General features: G+C 46.4%; 1 protein-coding gene across 1 annotated transcript; it reads right to left on the minus strand.

Moving 5' to 3' along the window:
* Positions 1-359: 359 nt before the first annotated feature.
* On the minus strand, positions 360-16,572 carry SYNDIG1 (synapse differentiation inducing 1). Its single transcript, XM_056862250.1, has 3 exons — positions 16,063-16,572; positions 5,348-5,485; positions 360-551 (listed from the first exon to the last, which is right to left on the minus strand). Exons 1-3 carry the CDS (start codon positions 16,531-16,533, stop codon positions 393-395), a joined length of 768 nt encoding a protein of 255 aa, XP_056718228.1. The 5' UTR covers positions 16,534-16,572; the 3' UTR covers positions 360-392.
* Between the last annotated feature and the right edge of the window lie 1,430 nt (positions 16,573-18,002).

Consider the following 18,002-nt stretch of genomic DNA (forward strand, 5'->3'; position numbering starts at 1 on the left):
AGGAATTGGCATTCTTATGCTGCAACTTGCAATGCTCCCCAATATTGGTTTTGCCCATTCAGATGTCCCTCGCCTTTTGACAGATGAGTTCCTTGTTCAAGGGAATACTGCTGACGAAGTATGGATACAGTGCAGCTCAGACTAGGAGCATGCTAAAAACAAATGCTTGTTCTGAAGATAGCTCTGAATCACTGGAAAGAACCTGGATTTCATGAATTCTTGCAACAGCCGTATCACCCCATTCAAATTAAACAGGAAGGGCTGAAGAAGGTGTACCGCTTTCCTCTTCAGATCCAGATTTTATAAAGTTACATCAGCCCTTTTTACCACCCCAAATAGCGAAACGTTGTGGCCCCGCTGTGGCTTTCTAGTGCTGTCCATTTTCTTGAGGTTCATAAGTGATTGTTTTTAGACAGGTAGGCGATGAGAGCTACAGCGATCCCGACGTAGATGCCTGTCCCAATCGTGATGGACAGTACAGCCAAGAAGAGGGCGCGCCGTGAACTGGAGCTGGCTTGGTGGAAGTCTCCTTTAGCGATGGCTTTGTTTGTCTGCAAGGGGAAAAAAATGAAACATGTCATTTATTGAAATTGGATGTATTGGCATGCTCTTGAACGCTGTCACGAAAGAGAGAAAGGCAGAGATAAAAATGGTGCAGAGTTGCCAGGGTGGAAACGATCAAAATTTTGATTGTGTCATACCCACCTGACCCCATACAAGAGGACATGGGACCATATCATCCCATAAAAAGCAGGCCACCGGTCAATTAACAGAACAGTTCTTTGCCACCTGGTATCCATTTTTGGTGTATGCAGATGGATCATGGTCAGTTGCAGCCCCATTTGATAAACATCAAATACTGTCGACACTGATTTTTAAAAAAAAAATTATACTGCCTTGTAGTATTTCTTGGAAATGAATAAAATTCAAGAAAAAATACTCTTTGCTAATTGTAATATCAACAAACACAGGACATGTACAGTACAGTGAAGAAGGAACTTAATTTTTTAAAAAAAAGTAATGTAGAGGTGGCCCCCAAATAAAACAAGGGTCAATGTCCTTGCTTCCTGAGTGGCAAGAAGTTCCAGGGATGACACTTCCTGGGTTGGTTCCCTTTGGAAGAATTTTTAAATATTCAATTTATTTTACAAATATACATGCAGAGTGTGGGAGGGGGGAGGGGAGAGGTTTGCTTCTCTCTTTAGCCCTTTTACAACATTACTACCGCACATACTGGGAGCCCACCAACGGGAGCGAACACTATCTACAATGGTCCTGATACTCATGGTCACTATTTCATGTACAGCTGTGCACCTGGGAAATCTCTGTGTTGTCCTATTCGAATGACATGGTGACAGCATGAATCACAGTATCATTGTCGCGATGCCTAAAACGGGCTTCCGTCTCCTACAAATTAAAAACTTGCTGTACCTTCAGACACTGCCCCTGCACTCAGGTGGGAAATGCTGCTGAAACAGTCAGGTACTTAAACAGAGCAGTATTTGCCTCCCATTGAAGAAACATCCACAGCTGTTAAGGGATGCTAACATTCTTTCCGACTCCAGGACTTTATGCCAAATCTATTCAAATTGATCAGACAATAGTGTTATGTGAAGGCATTTCCCCAGAAGAGATCAGTAGTCTCCAGACTACTGTTTTAAACAACTACTATTTTAAATAGCCTGCATCTCTTGCTAGAAAAGATAACAAATGAGCAGGCAAACAAGCAATTCATCATTTTGGTTGTCTAATTTTACCCCACATACTACCGACTTCTCTTTACCTGAGGTTTCTTTTTTAAGCTAAAAACAATTCCCATCGCCATAAAAAGACAGGGTCCAGTTCTAGTCCCTCCTCCAGGTACAATCTTGTTTGCATGAAGACATTTCCTTCAAACGTCCAGCCGTTTTCTTTTCCAAATCAGGATTTCACTAATACCCAAATACACATACACACAAAACATCTTCGCTGTGACAATTCTTTGCAACATTTCTTAATTCTAGTTCTCCCAAAGAGCTCCTACACTCTTTGCTGTACAGAAGTGATCAAAACACTTAATCCCAGGTGCGCTCCCTGCCCAAAGCACGCAGGTTCCTGGTTGAGTTACACTTCTCTTTGCTGTGGGGCTGAGCAAAATGCCATGTCTATCGTGATTCCATCTGTTTGCCAAAGGATCTTTAGGTACATTTTCGGGGCGGGGGGGGAAGAAAGATCTAGTCAAAAATCTCTCTGAGGCAAGTTGAAGAAGCCGTCCTGTTTCCCTTAGTGACTCCTTAATAGGTTCCTGGGTCATTTCAAACCATGGCCTTTTATGCAGGGACGTTTCCCCACAGACACCCCTGGTGACTGCTTCGGAGTTTCCTTTTGATTTTGTATGCCTTATGTCAGAGGTCGCCTCGCTCTCCCTGCACATTTTACCCGTGTTTTCCAGATGCTGTTTTAGTCAGTGGATGGGTGTCGGAAGCATAAGCAATTTAGGCTTTCTCCTAACAATGTTTATTCAGGATGTATATGAACATGAAACAGAAATGGCTGCACTCTGTAAGGGTGGTCCCTTCACTGTTTTCAGATGTACTTTTTCCGTCTGAGGACTAAGCAAGAGTGAAATTGGTTCAGTAGGTTTGCAGTGGTGGAGGCTTACATACAGCTGATTGGCTGACACTATAGTCCCTCCTCTCTCTGAAGCAGTTTTACAATGGTTTAACTGTGTACAGAACAAAGCAAAGCAAACCAAAACAAGGTGAGGAATTAACAGATAAAGAAAGAGCAATTAAGGGCTTTTGTCAATTCTGCCCCCGTTACTTGTAGGTTATCCGGCCAAACAAAGCACTGATTTTAATTGACTTTTAAATTTGTATCAGGACAGCTTCCATTGTTTTTTAAAGTAGGAACAATTCTGATTAAAAAAATAAATCTCTGGGGCAGCTGGCGCTCCCTTCCCAAATACTCCTGTCCCAACATCACTCGCTCAGAGATGGGAAGGCTGGCAACAGCCCTCTCCTGACAGCCTTCTGGTACAGTCCTCTCCAATCAACCCTCCTGGGCTGTCTTGAAAGACACCACTGCAATTACTATGAGTTCTAATGCTTTACTTACTAAAAAAAAAAAAAAAAACCCATTGCCAGCCCGTGGTTGGCATCGAGATGACGGATGGGCCAATTTAACACTGTCTTCAGGCTGAAACGTTTCCCGTGGCAGCCTGAGAGCTATCATAAATAAAAGGCAAGGCAGGCGCAGCACGCCGACAGAATTTTAAGCTGAAGACTGTCCATCACGAGCCACACACGGGGCAAGTCTGCGTGTTCAGCAGCAGACAGCATGAAAGATAACGGCGCTCGCTCCCTGGCGAAGGTCTGAGATCCCTCCTCTTGATCATCCTCAAATGTCTTCATGATCTGCCGTGCCATTAAGAGGATTCTCATTAATTTGCACAGGAGGTCTCCTCGACTCAGCGGGCTTTTCCTGCAATAAAGGCATTTGTCACAGGAGTACCAGCATGGACCAGGACGCCTGACAGTGTTTCAGAGTAATCAGTGGCGTTGACAAGACTGTACGTGCTCTGATGCTTTCATGGATGAAGGGCGTGTTTTTGAAGAGGGTTGTAACGCTATGCATCACAATAGAAGGAAGCCCCTTTTAGACTGCTCTGTGATGTGAATAGAGAGCCAGCATGGTGGAGTGGTTAAAAGTGGCAGACTCTAATCTGGAGAACCGGGTTCAATTCCCCACTCCTCCACATGAAGCCTGCTGGGTGACCTTGGGCCAGTCACGGTTCTCTGCAAACTCTCTCAGCCCACGCAGAGGCAGGCAATGGCAAGCCACCTCTGAATGCCTCTTGCCTTGAAAACCCTACAGGGTCGCCAGAGGTCAGCTGTGACTTGACGGCACTTTCCACCACCACCATAATGTGAATATAAAATCTACAGTAGAACAAAGGTACATTTGAATGTTTTCTTGTCCTTTACTTTTTCTGCAGGGCCTAAAGTAAGCTCAAGACAGCAGCTGCAGGGAATGACTTTTTTAAAAATAAAGGAGTGCCCAAACAGGCTTGGAACGCTGTCGTGAGGGGAAGAAGGGCTCCTCTCCCACCCCCCGGCTGTTTTCCCATGAAGAAACAGCACTGGAGAAGTTATTTCCCTGTTTTTGCTGCTCCACGTGGAGGATTCTGCATACGTGGAACAGGAAAAGCCCGGAAATAAACTCCTTCTGCCCAGTGCTGTTTCTTCATGGGAAAACAGTGGGAGGGGGGAGAGAGGCAGAAATCCTTCCTCTACCCACAGCAGTGCTTCAAGCCTGTTTGGGCTTGCCTTTATTTTTTAAAAGCTGCTCCCCGCAGCTGCTGTTTGGCTATGGGGAACCAGAACTGGGTCCAGAAACCAAAACCGAACTCTTTAAAAACACAAATGGCCATTTATGCTTGGTAATTAACAGCACGTTCCAGGCTGAAGTGCCCCCCATATTTTTTTGAGTTCTTCATGCTGAACCGTCATTCCAGAAGTCACTGCAAAGCTGGCACATACCGCGACCTTTTTTATTTGCTCCGTCCCTGCCTTGAAACATCCACTCAAGGAAGCATGAAGAATCACAGCCGCAGGTTAGCGATGCAAACTAAGGAACGAAGGAGCAGGCAAGTGGGAGGTGGAATTTGTTTGACTTTCTCCTCTAGCATTGGGACCATGAATAGGCATTTTAAAGGCCGGATATAAAAAAGGAGCTTTGAGCAAGCATCTAAATCGACCCTGCATAAATGGCCAAATGTGTAGTTTAGCCCTGAACAGGAACTTCTACTCCTTCAACTGGAGTTGTGAGGATAAGGCACCTGACCCAGGTAAGCAAGTTGAGGGGGATTCCATCACTCAAAGCCTGTCTGGTGCAAATGCCTACACACACACACACACACACACACACACACGCAACATGTACTCACCATGAACTGGCTCAACAGCCCTTACTGTCTCCCACATGGGGGGCACAGGGTAAGTATGCTCAGTACCAAATGCCCCCCTGTCCACCCCCTGGAGTTATGCTGGCAGACCATATAATCCTGCATATAAATTAAGGAAACAACCTCATTTTGGGGTGAACATTAACCACGCTGACGGTTGTTCCTGATGGCCAAACGCTCTTGACTCCTTTCACTTTGCAGGGTAAGAACCTGATGGAGCAGCCCCGACAGAAACGGCATCTCCAAGTACCAATGAAAATCCCAATAATGGGAATGCATTCCTGCACCAGGAAGCTGCTCCAGCCTAGTCAGACCTCGGGTGACTTCACCCTTCCCCTTAATGGGATGCTGTATAACTGGAACATCTTGATAAATGCAGTCTCAATCCCCCCGCCCCAGTACCTCATGTGACAAATAGAAGGCAGCGATTCCCAATGGCCAGAAGCAACAGAGCATGGAGAAGACACTGAGGCCAAGATGGTCCCTGGGCGGCATCATGAGGAAGTGGTCTTCGCTGTCTGTGTCGCTGGAGTAATCGCTCTGGAACAGCAAGAGGAAGGGTGCACAAAAGGAGGTGCAAATTAGCAAAACACTGACGACTCCTGACAGCCAGCGTGGTGGGGTGGTTCAGAGCGGTGGATCTGGAGATCCCAGTTGGTTTCCCCACTCCTACACAAGAGGTCTGCTGGGCGACCATGGGCCAGTCACAGAACATACATTTTGGACCTATCCAATCTTTCTGGCAACAAACCTTGAATATAATTTATGAGCTTACAGGGTACAGTTGGCCGCAAAAACTCTAAGCTACGTGGCTCTGTTATCTAAAATAATGTGTCTTGGCCCCTGATAGGGAAGTAAGAATTAGTTTATAAACCGCGGGATCTTATGCAGTTCCGCAGGGCCTGTAAGACTGAGATGTTCCCCCAGGCCTACGGTTGAGGACAGCAATGGTATCCATCATAGCTGGCCTCCCTTCCCCTTCTTTCATAATTTTCCATCTTATACTGTTCAACTGGGGACTCTTTCCCCTGGGTTCGCTGTGGATTCCTGTGACGATTTTAGCACCAACCGATTTTCATAATTTATTGTAGTTGACCTAGCTGTGAATTTATATGCATTATGTTTTAAATATGTGTGTACAATATTTTATGATCGTTGGCTGCTCTGTTCCTGGCTTCAAACAAACAAACAAACAAATATAGAGAGAGTTTAAAAATGAATAAGGCTTGGCTTCCTGTCTTGAAAACCTCCAGACTAACAAAGACTACAGTCCACAATAGCCATGCAGATTAACTTTAGATTTCACACGTTAACAGATCACTTCAGGATACAATGGTTCCATATTAACATACCACACCCTCATTAGCACATTATCTTGATACTTACAGGACAATGGTTAGCACATTACCTTGTTACTTTTTGCAGACAATGATTCAGCTCAAACCCAACCCCTTTCTGATTATATATTACTCTTCCTACACACTTGACACTGAGAGACACTGTCCTTCAGTGTTACTACTCTGAAGATGCCTGCCACAGCTGCTGGTGAAACGTCAGGAAAGAAAATACCAAGACCACGGTCACACAGCCCAGATAACCTACCAGAACCAATGAACTCTGACCGTGAAAGCCTTCAACAATAAATATATCACTTCCTGATGGTAATCAGAAGAAGCACCTTAGGGACGTGCACTCGGATATATCCTATCTGAAAATACATCCGAAAAATACCAATAAGGTATTTTTCAGGTATATTCAGGATCCACATACACATTAGAGCATCCAGATCAATACCAGGAATCTGAACCCAGATATATCTGTATATATTTTGGTATATTCAATGCTGGCAGTTTTAAAGCTTCAACCTTTTTTTTTTTCATTTGCAGGTTTCCTGGGCAACAGGAATCATTGAAACATAGAGTTGGAAGGGGCCTTCAGGGTCATCTAGTCCAACCCCAATGCAGGAAGTTCTAGTCCAACCCACAATGCAGGAAATTCACAATTACCTCCCCCCACACCCTCAGTGACTCCTACTCCACACCTAGAAAATTACAACAAAAACCCTCCAGGATCCCTGGCTAGTCTGGCCTGGAGGAAAATTGCTTCCTGAGCCCAAAGTGATGATTGGCACTACCCTGGGCATGTAAGAAAGGGCCACGAGAGCCAAAAACGGATACAACCCTTCCTGCCCTCCCTCTCACGATCTGCCGAAGTTCACCCACTAGTGTGGAGGACACAGACAGGATGGGGAAACCCAGCAAACTTCTGAATACCAGTGTAAAGAAGCAAACTGGGCCTTGGCCACTAAGCCCAGTTTGTTGCCCTCTACGACTAATGGTCGGCCGCAGGAGCAGGGGAGGGAAGCAGCTATCACGGGCAAAGGGGATTGTACGTTGGGGGGGGGGGCTCTTGCTGGGTGCCCAATCGTGGTGATTCTCTTGCAGGCCAGTCTTGTTTCAAGTTCTTTCTGACCATGGGCAAAGAGGATAAAGGCAAGCCCTGGCTGCAGCTTGACTCCATTACAGTGTGGCCATTTATTCATGGAAGGTTTTGCATTGGATTTGTCACTCTATAGATGCACATTTTCCCCATCTGAATTCTCAAAACTCTGCATGGCGGCTTATTGCTGAGTTTTGAGAATATGGATGGGGGAAAGTGCATCTAAAGAGTGGCAAATCCAGTGCAAAACCTTCCATGAATAAATGGCCAGATTTCAGGAATGTTCTGCTGCTGCTTTGGAGGATTCCAGAATTTCTCTACCTGCCTGAAGACGACTGTCTCACCTGGCTCGAATATTGGTTTTAAAATATTTCACATTTACCTGTTTGGTTTTTTTGGGGGGGGTGGCGGCAGGGACGGACTAGCTAGCCTTTAGTTTCTTTCTGTTCTCTTTTTAAACCTGGCTTTGTTTGTTTTTGGTTTTTGCTGTTTTGAGTTGCCTTATTCTATTTGGTTTGGGGGGGGTAGTCTGTATGTGTGCGGGGGGGACATCTTTGCATGCTTTCTGGTTCTTTTAAAATCTAGTTTTATTTGGCTTTCCTTTCTGCTCTTTTTACTTTAACATTCTTGTGCTGCTTTTCTGTTCTTTTTTTTTGGTCGGGTGTATATTTTTTGGGGGCACCTTTGCTTCTTTCTGGGTTTTTTTAATAGCTAGCTTGCTTTGGTTTCTACTTTTTTATTTTTTAAAAAGGCTTGTGCGCTGTTCTGTTACTGTTGGGGTCTTAGTTTTTTCACTTTAATTTTTAAAGGGTTAGTTTTTTGGGGGGGAGGTACAGGATCAGCTGTTTTAAAAACTTTGTCCTTTCTGGTTCCAATGTTCTGGTTTTCCTTACAGTGTTGTGTTTCTTGGGGGAGTGATTTAGCGGAGTATTGGGGTTTTCCATTGGTTTTGAACAATTTAATGGTTCTAAGGGAAATTTCTTGTTAAGTTTTAGTAACACTTAGCTGTAGGCGAGGGTTTAATTTTAAAAGAACAACATAATTTTTGGCATAGGGTTCAGAGTTTCCCTCTTAATAGGTAATTAAGAAGAGGCCGTGCCATTTTTCCAAACACTTGAAGCCAGATTGAGGCTAGACAGGCTTACTGCTCTGTAAATGCAAGAGTACTTTCCCCATAGACTTCCCCTTGCCAGCTCGCAGCCCAGTCAGAAAGCTTGGGCAGAAAGTCACCAATTTACCCCTCTGATAGGGTGCCCACACCAGTAGTGCCATGGAATGATAAAGTCAGAGATGAGATCGATGGTCGTGGAAAATGCCATTAATTCACAGCCAGTTACCCCTTAGGGCAGGGGTGTCGAACTCAATTGTTACGAGGGTTGGATATTGCATAAATGTCACTTGGTGGGGCCGGGCCATGCCTCGCCAAACCAGATCGAGGGGGTGGTGGTGGCTGCCTCGGCTGGCTCACAGGCTGGATAAGAGCACCCAAGGGGCCGGATCTGGCCTGTGGACCCTATGTTTGACACGCCTGCCTTAGGGTTTTCAAGACAAGAGACATTAAGAGGTGGTTTGCCCTTGCCTACCTTGGCATAGCAACCCTGTACTTCCTCCCTGGTCTCCCAGCCAAGACAAGATCGGGCTAGCCTGGGTCATCCTGGTCCAGGCAGAGATGGGATTAGATTTCATATATTTTTAATGTGCGATAACAACAAAATATTCACTTATCTGTTTTTTGTAAAAATAAAATTAGAAAAATGATTCCTCAACCCATTGACCCTCCCAATGCCATATTCTAGTTTTGATCTACAATTTCTATAAATCAGTATTGTTAATTATTCAATATTTTATTGAAGATTAGTTGATTAATCAGCAATAAAAAGCCCAAAGGCTTGCTAATGTATTTATGATTGTTTGAAATGGCAGACATTACTCAGACATGACAGTTTTGGAATGAACATAAATAGTTTCGTGCCTGAAAATGTGCAGCGGAGGGAGGCTCACGCATTGGTTACAGCGTTTGTGTCGGCATATGCATGAGGATTCTGGTTTCTTGACAGTTTGGAAATGCTTTGAGTTTCTGGCTTCCCCTTCCCTTTGATACACATCCTGACCAAAATGGGTTTGACCATAAACAATAAATGTTTATGGGTTCAATCCCGTGGATCGGTTCTGCTGAAGGAAGCACTTCCCTCTGGCAGATGCCTTGTGTCAAGGGAAGTCTCCTTCCACTGGCGGAAGGCACCTCCGCTAATGGAACGGACCCACAGGATCCAACCCTATACCTGGACAGCAAGCACACTGTGGATACTGTATACACTGGCCTTCAGCTAGGTCCTGCAACTGAGTGGCATCCTGATTAAGATGGACAGCAAGTATCATAAGGTTAAAAAAATGTATCATAAGGTTAAAAAAAAGTATCATAAGGTTAAAAAAAGTGGAAAGATGGAGGAAGGAGAGAAAAAGGATGCTTGCATTACAAACTGATAGTAGTTCCATGCCAGTTTGACATAGCTTCCCCCCCAACCACATCCTAAACCCAAGCACTGTAAAAGAGGCTAAGAATACTTTCTATGTAACACCCCCCTAAGCAACAGGCTGGATCTAACCAGCTTTTCCTACTAGTGAAAAAAGGAGAGGCCCCCGGTGACCACCAAAGAAAAGCTGTGGATCACGGGTCCTGGATGAATAAATGCCATGTAGGGTGGGGGCTCTAGTAATGAGGGGGAAATGGGTGAGACTGAGTGAAAATGCTGGCTGGTTGCCATGCAGAGGCAGGCAAAGGCCTCTGAACATCCCTTGCCCTGAAAACCCTAAGAGGTTGCCCTACACCAGTGGTGACTTGACGGCACTTTCTACTACCACCACTTCTCTCCAACTGCCGGTGGGCTGGATCGGGTCTCTTCAGACTGCCTGTTGGGGCTCAAATGAGAGAACGTTTTGAGGGACATTAGGAATAAATATACCAAGGAGCTTTCGACACTGGCATGAAGAGAAAGGGACAGAGGAAAAAATCCAAATCAGGGGAATGCTAATCTGCGTTTTGGAAAGGCGCAGTTATTTAGACAGACTGCTGAGAGTGACAGTGGGAAATGCGCAATGCACACCTAGTACATTTCCAACTAAAAGTCACTGAGAGCCATATATCAGCTGCCAAGCGACCCAGGATTATTGCCCACAAAGCTCACGAGTGCCATTAACGTCAGTGCTGCCAAAATAAGTAATTAGAAGGCTGGCCGGAGGAAGGAACAGACTCAGGACGGCTTCTGATATTTTCCGTTTTTTTCTTCCACATTTGAAATTCAGCCATTAGGGATTGAAGGGTTTAAAAAAAAAAATTCACTGAAGCTTTTATCAGGCTGATTGACTGGCAAAGGGAACGAGAACAGCCAGATCATTTCCATTAACTGACTGCCTTAATTAAATTAAGCCAGCAGATTAATTGACTGTGTGTCCAAGTTTTATACAACCTGCTACTGATACTCGGGCGAGGGGGGAACTGAGTTCACGGCACTTTCTGATCGTTGTCCTGCCCAAACCTGTGTGACAGAGGGACCCCGAGATTTAAGTGGGCTTTTTGGCACTTGGTGCTGTATCAGAATTATATCTTTTCACATTCCTCTGTTATAAACATACAAGCTAGGCTGGAGGTGCGTGCATGGAACCAGCTCATGTCGCTTTTACACAATTACATAACTGAATTTTACATAATTATGTAGACAGGAAGCATGGCATAGTGGTTAGACGCAGGATCCGGAAGACCCAGGTTCAAATCCCCACAATGGCCATGGGCAAGTCACACACTGACAAGGGTTGCCAGCTCTGGGTTGGGAAATACCTGGAGATTTTGAGGGCGGAGCTTGGGGAGGGCAAAGCTTGGGGGAGGGGAGGCACCTCAGCAAGGTATAATGCAATCCAGTCCACCCTCCAAAGCAGCCATTTTCTCCAGGGGAACTGATCTTGGTTGTCCAGAGATCCACTGCAATAGTGGGAGATCTCCAGGTGCCACCTGGAGGTTGGCAACCCTAACACTCTCAGCCTAACTTATCTCACATGGTTGTAGAGAGGGTAAAACAGAAGAGGGAAGACTTATATTGTAAGCTGCTTTGGGCTCTCATTGGGAAGAAAATTGGGATATAAATCTCTAAATTCATAATATATCTCATTCTGTCCTTCCTGGATTTCACGTCCTTTGCACCTCTTTGCTATTCATATTTTTCTTCCTTTATAACCTCATATATAAATGTCTGCCTAGTGAGGACCAGAACCTGCATCCAGCGGGGTGGGCATGAGTCCACAAAAGCTTCTGCTGGAATAAAATCTTGTCAGCCCTGAAGGTACCAAAAAAAAACCCAGTTTATTTTCACAAATTAAACACCTTTCCTTGGAGGAAGCTCCCTCAAAAGCCTTATTTATTGACCCAAATGAAAAGTCAATTTGGACAGGGCACTTTCCTGTTTCGGTGGCCTGGTGAGTCTTCAATTAGGGCATCGTTCTCAATTTCTCCTGAGTATCGAATTTTAATTAAAAAGTTAGTGCGGTTTTGGGTGCGCACTGGGGGAAACATTTTCCAGGGCTCCCGGTTGACTTTTGTCGTTTTCACGGAAAGCATAATAAAGCAGAATCCCACCACTGCATCTAAAGAGCATAAGGGTCAGCTACCAGTCTCGCTTGGTGTCACTTTATTGAAATTCTGCAATCTGATCCATTGTTGGCACGGAGCTCTTGGCTGGCTGCAGCATGGGTCGCTGGCACCGTGCGTCACAGGGACAGGTCCCTGAAGCAGTCGGAGGCAGCTAAATGTTTAACGAAATTGTCTGTCACAAACCTTCATTTGAGCAATGATATTGAAGCTGACCGACCACCTAGGCGAGGATATTAATGCCTGTACAAAGGTTATTGCTGGATTTATATCAAAGCAAGCATCAACTCATGGGTCATGGAAGTCCATTTGCTAGGCTGCTGGCCCTTGGAGAGCAGCCGTTTTGGCTACTCCCTCTGCTAGTGGGCAGGGGTATAAAACAGGGACAGGGCGCCAAGCCTCTTTCAAAGCCAAAGAAACCTACAGGCCAAAAGGGAGGGACTGTGGCTCAGAGGTAGAGCCTCTGCTTGGCATGCAGAAGGTCCCAGATTCAATTCCTGGCATCTCCAGTGAAAGGGACTAGGCAAGTAGGTGATGTGAAAGACCTCTGCCTGAGACCCTGGAGAGCCGCTGCCGGTCTGAGTAGACAATAATGACTTGGATGGACCAAGGGTCTGGTTCAGTAGAAGGCAGCTACATGTTTTATGGGGAGGGGCCGTGGCTCAGTGGTAGAGCCTCTGCTTGGCATGCAGTAGGTCCCAGGTTCAATCCCCCGGCATCTCCAGTTAAAGAGACTAGGCAAGTAGGTGGTGTGAAAGTCCCCCGCCTGAGACCCTGGAGAGTCATGGAGAAGGGCCGTGGCTCAGTGTGTAGAGCCTCTGCTTGGCATGGAGAAGGTCCCAGGTTCAACCCCCGGCGTCTCCAGTTAAAAGGACTAGGCAAGTAGGTGATGTGAAAGACCTCTGCCTGAGACCCTGGAGAGCCGCTGCCGGTCTGAGTAGACAATACTGACTTGGATGGACCGAGGGTCTCACTCGATATAAGGCAGCTTCATGTTCTTCTCAATCTCTGAACAGACCTCCACGCATACCCGGCCCAACTGAACCGAAGCAGAAGGCTCAGCATTTTTAGAACTTCTGCAATATAGTCTATGAGCTGGAGGTGGTAATGGAGAAGCTGCCTGCTGAAGAAACATCGGGGGAAGCTTTGCTGGTGATATTTTATCTACACAGAAGCCAAACAACTGTTTGACTTTGTTTATATCTTGCTTTTCTCCCCAGTTGAGACTCAAAGCGGCTTACAACATTGTTCTCCCCTTCTTCATTTTCTAACAACAACCCTGTGAGGTAGGTTAGGCTGATAGATTGTGACTGGCCCCATAGTGGGGATTCAGAGCTGGGTATCCCCAAATCCTAGAACGATACAGGGAAGAACTGTGCCTCATGGCCATTTCTTACATGCCGATTGCCACTTTGGGGTCAGGAAGGAATTTTTCTCCAGGTCAGATTGGCCAGGGATCCTGGACGTTTTTTGCCTTCCTCTGGGCATACAGCAGGGGTCACTGGGGGGGGGGGGAGGGTAGTTGTAAATTCCCTGTGTTGTGCAGGTGGTTGGACTAGATGACCCTTGAGATCCCTTCCAGATCTGTCTTTCTATACTCTACCAACTACGTCACACATGTACAGGCCAGTTTCTAGCATCAGCCGGTTGTCTGGACTCTTGCAAGCAGAGCTGGATGGGATGGACTTTGTGGTCCAGCGAGGCAAATGTTGTAAAACCAGAGCACACACTCAGGGTCATTTATAAGGTAAAGTATGCTGCCAAGTCGCAACGAACCTGACTTATTTTCTGTGCCCTGACAAGATCTGGCTACTGTGGGCTATCAGGGCTTCTGCAAATGTCACTTAGAGGAAGAAGAGTTGGGTTTTATATGCCAATTATCTCTACCTTTTAAGGATAGTCAAGGTTTACAATCTCCCTCTCCCCACAACAGACACCTTGTGAGGTAGGAGAGGCAGAGACAGTCCTGAGAGATCTGTGACTAGCCCAAGGTCACTCTGCTGGCTTCATGTGGAGGAGTGGGGAATCAAACCCAGTTCTCCAAATTAGAGTCCGCCGCTCTTAACCACTACACCACACTGGCTCCATGGGCTCCTGGGTTAAGGCATAACTAAGTGCAATTTTAAAATGCATAGGAATACCAAGACGAATCCAGTAGCTATTCCCCCCATGGGCGGTTAATCGTCAAGGCCATCTACTCAGACCTGTTCATTAGTCCAAACAGTTCAGCTGTGAATCTGTTATGGGAGGGGGGACTCACTCTCACCCTGGTAAGTTCCACAGATACCACCCAGTGATTGGTTGTGGAGGTCGGAGGTTATGGCCAGAGGTTTTTCTATAAGTATAGTAGAGAGAAGAATCTTTATCCCCTTTTACCCTTTTCCTTCCTATCTCTCCTTGCTGCCAAAATGGTACTTGTATTATGCTCTGGAAGCCTTTGCTTTAAGAACCAACTACGCTGCGTTAGGACTCCAGTAAGAAAGACAGATAGCCAGTTTTGTTATTTTTTGCACTGAACTATACGCCTTGTTTTTAATATATTTTCTTGAATTTCTTCAACAAAGCCTTCCTTTGCTTTATGGTGTGTATTGCTTGGGGAGTTACTGAGACCATCCCCAAGAAGAAGAGTTGGTTTTTCTATGCCGACTTTCTCTACCACTTAAGGGAGAATCAAATGAGCTTACAATCACCTTCCCTTCCCCTCCCCACCACAGACATCTTGTGAGGTAGGTGGGGTTGAGACAGTGTGACTAGCCCAAGGTCACCCAGCGGGCTTTATGTGGAGGAGTGGGGAAACCAACCCGTTCACCAGATTAGCCTCCGCCGCTCATGTGGAGGAGCTGGGAATCGAACCCGGTTCTCCAGATCAGGGTCCACCTCTCCAAACCACTGCTCTTAACCACTACACCACGCTGGCTCTCCCAAGTAAAGCTTGGTTACGTTACTGCGCCAAGGCAGGGTCAGCCTTGAGAGGGACCCCCACACGGTCTACTTGTGAAGATGTCGGTGTGCTGATAAACATGGGCGGGGAGACACAAGAGCTGTACTTGGCCAGTCATGCCAGGAACAAGCTCAGCCCCAGCGCCAGGCAGCAGTGTAGAGGCCAGGCAAGCAGTGTCAGCCATGAGCTGCACCTGTCCCCTACTCCCTGCCCCCGGTGCAGCGGTGCTGCCGTCACCTTCGGGGCTTGCTTCACCTGCTTTTGCAGAGAAACAGATCAACAGGCCGAGCAAAATGGTGTGGCATGTGGCTATTCAGCATGTGCACAGGACATGCTGATGCAACTCCTGATGCAACAGACATATGGAAACAAACCCAGCTCTCCAGATTAGCCTCTGCCGCTCACGTGGAGGAGTGGGGAATCAAACCTGGTTCTCCAGATCAGACGCCACCGCTCCAAACCACCGCTCTTATCCACTACACCACGCTGGCAGCCAGAGTTAGTAGCCAGAGCAGCAACTTCCTACAGGCTGAATTGTCTGATGCCTGTTACACACAAGAATCCCCATTTTTAAAGACGTTCTGCCTGTGAAATGCCATGTAAGCTTCCCCTCCTCTACGTCCGCCCCATTTCATCATCAGAATGGCTACTAACCAACACTCACCCGTTTCCCATAGCAGATGAACCCTCATTTCTGAACTGCAGCTGGAAGCACATTTCACTCTTTAAGCCTGAAAAGATTTATAGCGCTCATGAGTAAAAATCAGAGGAGCTTCTGAGTGAGTTACTGTTCTGAATGTGCCTCCTGGTGGGAAGAAGCCTGGAAATGGAACCAGAAAGCTTCCCTGTTGCATCTCTGCATCAGGAAGACTTGAGTGATGCCAAGATGCAGCCGAATTTCCCACCTCCCAGAGACAGACTGGTCAGTGGCTAGGCCAGAGAGAAGCAACGGACAGCCTCTCCTCTGGAGGGTGAGAGTGTGCTCTGGGCTCCCAGAGGATGATTTAGGCATTTGTTTCTTGTGGTACACAACTGTCTGTGTCATGAGACAGCTCGGAAACCATGCCAACAGACTATGACAAGCAGACCCCCCCCTACCTCGAGTTCCTGGAAGTCGTCATCCTCATCCAGGTCATAGGAGAGGGCGTGGATCTTGATCTCGTCCGTGGACAGGCTGACAAATTTGCCGTCCGGATACTCCAAGCCGTCTTTGGCCGGCGACCTGTTCTCGATGAAGGTGGTTTCGCAGCACTCCGCGCTGAGGCTCTCCCCCCATGACCGCAGCATGCTCTCCGAATACAAGATGATGTTCGGGTGGTAGTGGGACTCCACCGCCTGGGGCAGAGTGTTGGGGTCCAGGAGCTGCTGCACCGGGTCATTCCTGGGGAAGCTTGGGGAGTAGAGAGGGCCAGTCGGCCGACTCTGATACTGGGGGGTTGGGTACACAGACACCAAACCGTCCCTGCCCTCGGCCATCAAGTTCCTGGTATTAATTAGGCCATTCCTCTTCTTCGGGTCGGCGGCTTTGCTGGGCTTCAGCACATTCTGCGAGTCCACCATCCCATCCATCCTCCGCTCCTTTTCCTCTACAGACTCATTAAATGGAAATCTTTGCGCTGCTTACCACATGGGATTAACTGGTCTCATTTTCCTGGGGAAGAAAAAAAAACAGATTAACAGGAGAGAAACAGCCATTCGGATCTATGCTGGTCATCCGATAAATGCTCTTAACAGCTAAAAGGCAATGCAGGCCTTGGTCTTGCCAACTGCTTTCCCTGGGCAGTTCCCTACTTTTTGTGGGGACTTAAATACTTGTAACTGAACTGAAAATTAACTTGAGTGAACATGATAACTTTTTCTCACATCACAGACAGGTGGCACAACTGCCGAGAGACTGAAAGGCGAATGAGGGGCAGCCCCTCGTGAAAATCTCCCTTCTGCCATGCATTTACTGAGCTGAATCAGCCAAGTCTTTCCATCTGCAATATGGGGGTAATAATACCGACTTATCTTACAGGGCATGATTACATATCTGAAGTGCTTTGAGCATTCCAAAACACTAGATAAACACCATGTTACTGTTTTCAATTTCTGGGATGACGAACAAAGCAGTCAATTATGTTCCTATATGAGAAGACAAGAGTCACTGGAAAAGACAATAATGCTAGGAAAAGTCGAAGGCAGCAGGAAAAGAGGAAGACCCAACTTGAGATGGATTGACTCTACAAAGGAAACCACAGCCTTCAGTTTGCAGGACCTGAGCAAGGCTGTCAATAATAGGACATTTTGGAGGACATTGATTTGGGCCACCATTACTCGGAAGTGAACTTGAGGGCACTTAACACACATACCTATGTGGCTTTCAAAATCAAGTTAGAGAACATTTCCTTCAAATGTGCGGGAGTGGAAAATACTACACAAGTCTCATCATACTGTTCACTTAAAAAAAAGGACTATATGATTGTAATTGACCCTTAAAAATCGTTGTGTTTTAATGAAATTTTTGTGCTTTCCTAAAACAGAAGCCTCCCCCAGCTGCGGATATAATATATATTAATCCTTTGATTCCTGTTTCCTTTGATAATATATATTAATCCTAACGTTACAACCTGCAGGGTTTATCCCTAACCTTTCCCCTCTTTTCACTCTCTCCCTTCCTCATGGAATCTTTCCCCACACTGCCCTCAACAACTCTGTGGGGAAAAATAGAGAAAAAGGTGTCAGAAAAGAGAATCAAAGAAGAAGCTAAGAAAATTGGGGGGGGGGGAGGGAAGAAGAAGAGTTGGTTTTTATGTGCCAACTTTCTCTACCACTTAAGGGAGACGCAAACTGGCTTACAATCGCCTTCCCCTCCCAACAGACACCCTGTGAGGTAGGTGAGGCTGAGAGAGTGTGACTAGCCCAAGGTCACCCAAGGTCATGTGTAGGAGTAGGGAAACAAATCCAGTTCACCAGATTAGCCTCTGCCGCTCATGTGGAGGAGTGGGGAATCAAACCCGGTTCTCCAGATCAGACTCCGCCGCTCCAAACCACTGTTC

This window comes from Euleptes europaea, chromosome 17, assembly GCF_029931775.1.
Source record: "Euleptes europaea isolate rEulEur1 chromosome 17, rEulEur1.hap1, whole genome shotgun sequence".
NCBI lineage: Eukaryota > Metazoa > Chordata > Lepidosauria > Squamata > Sphaerodactylidae > Euleptes > Euleptes europaea.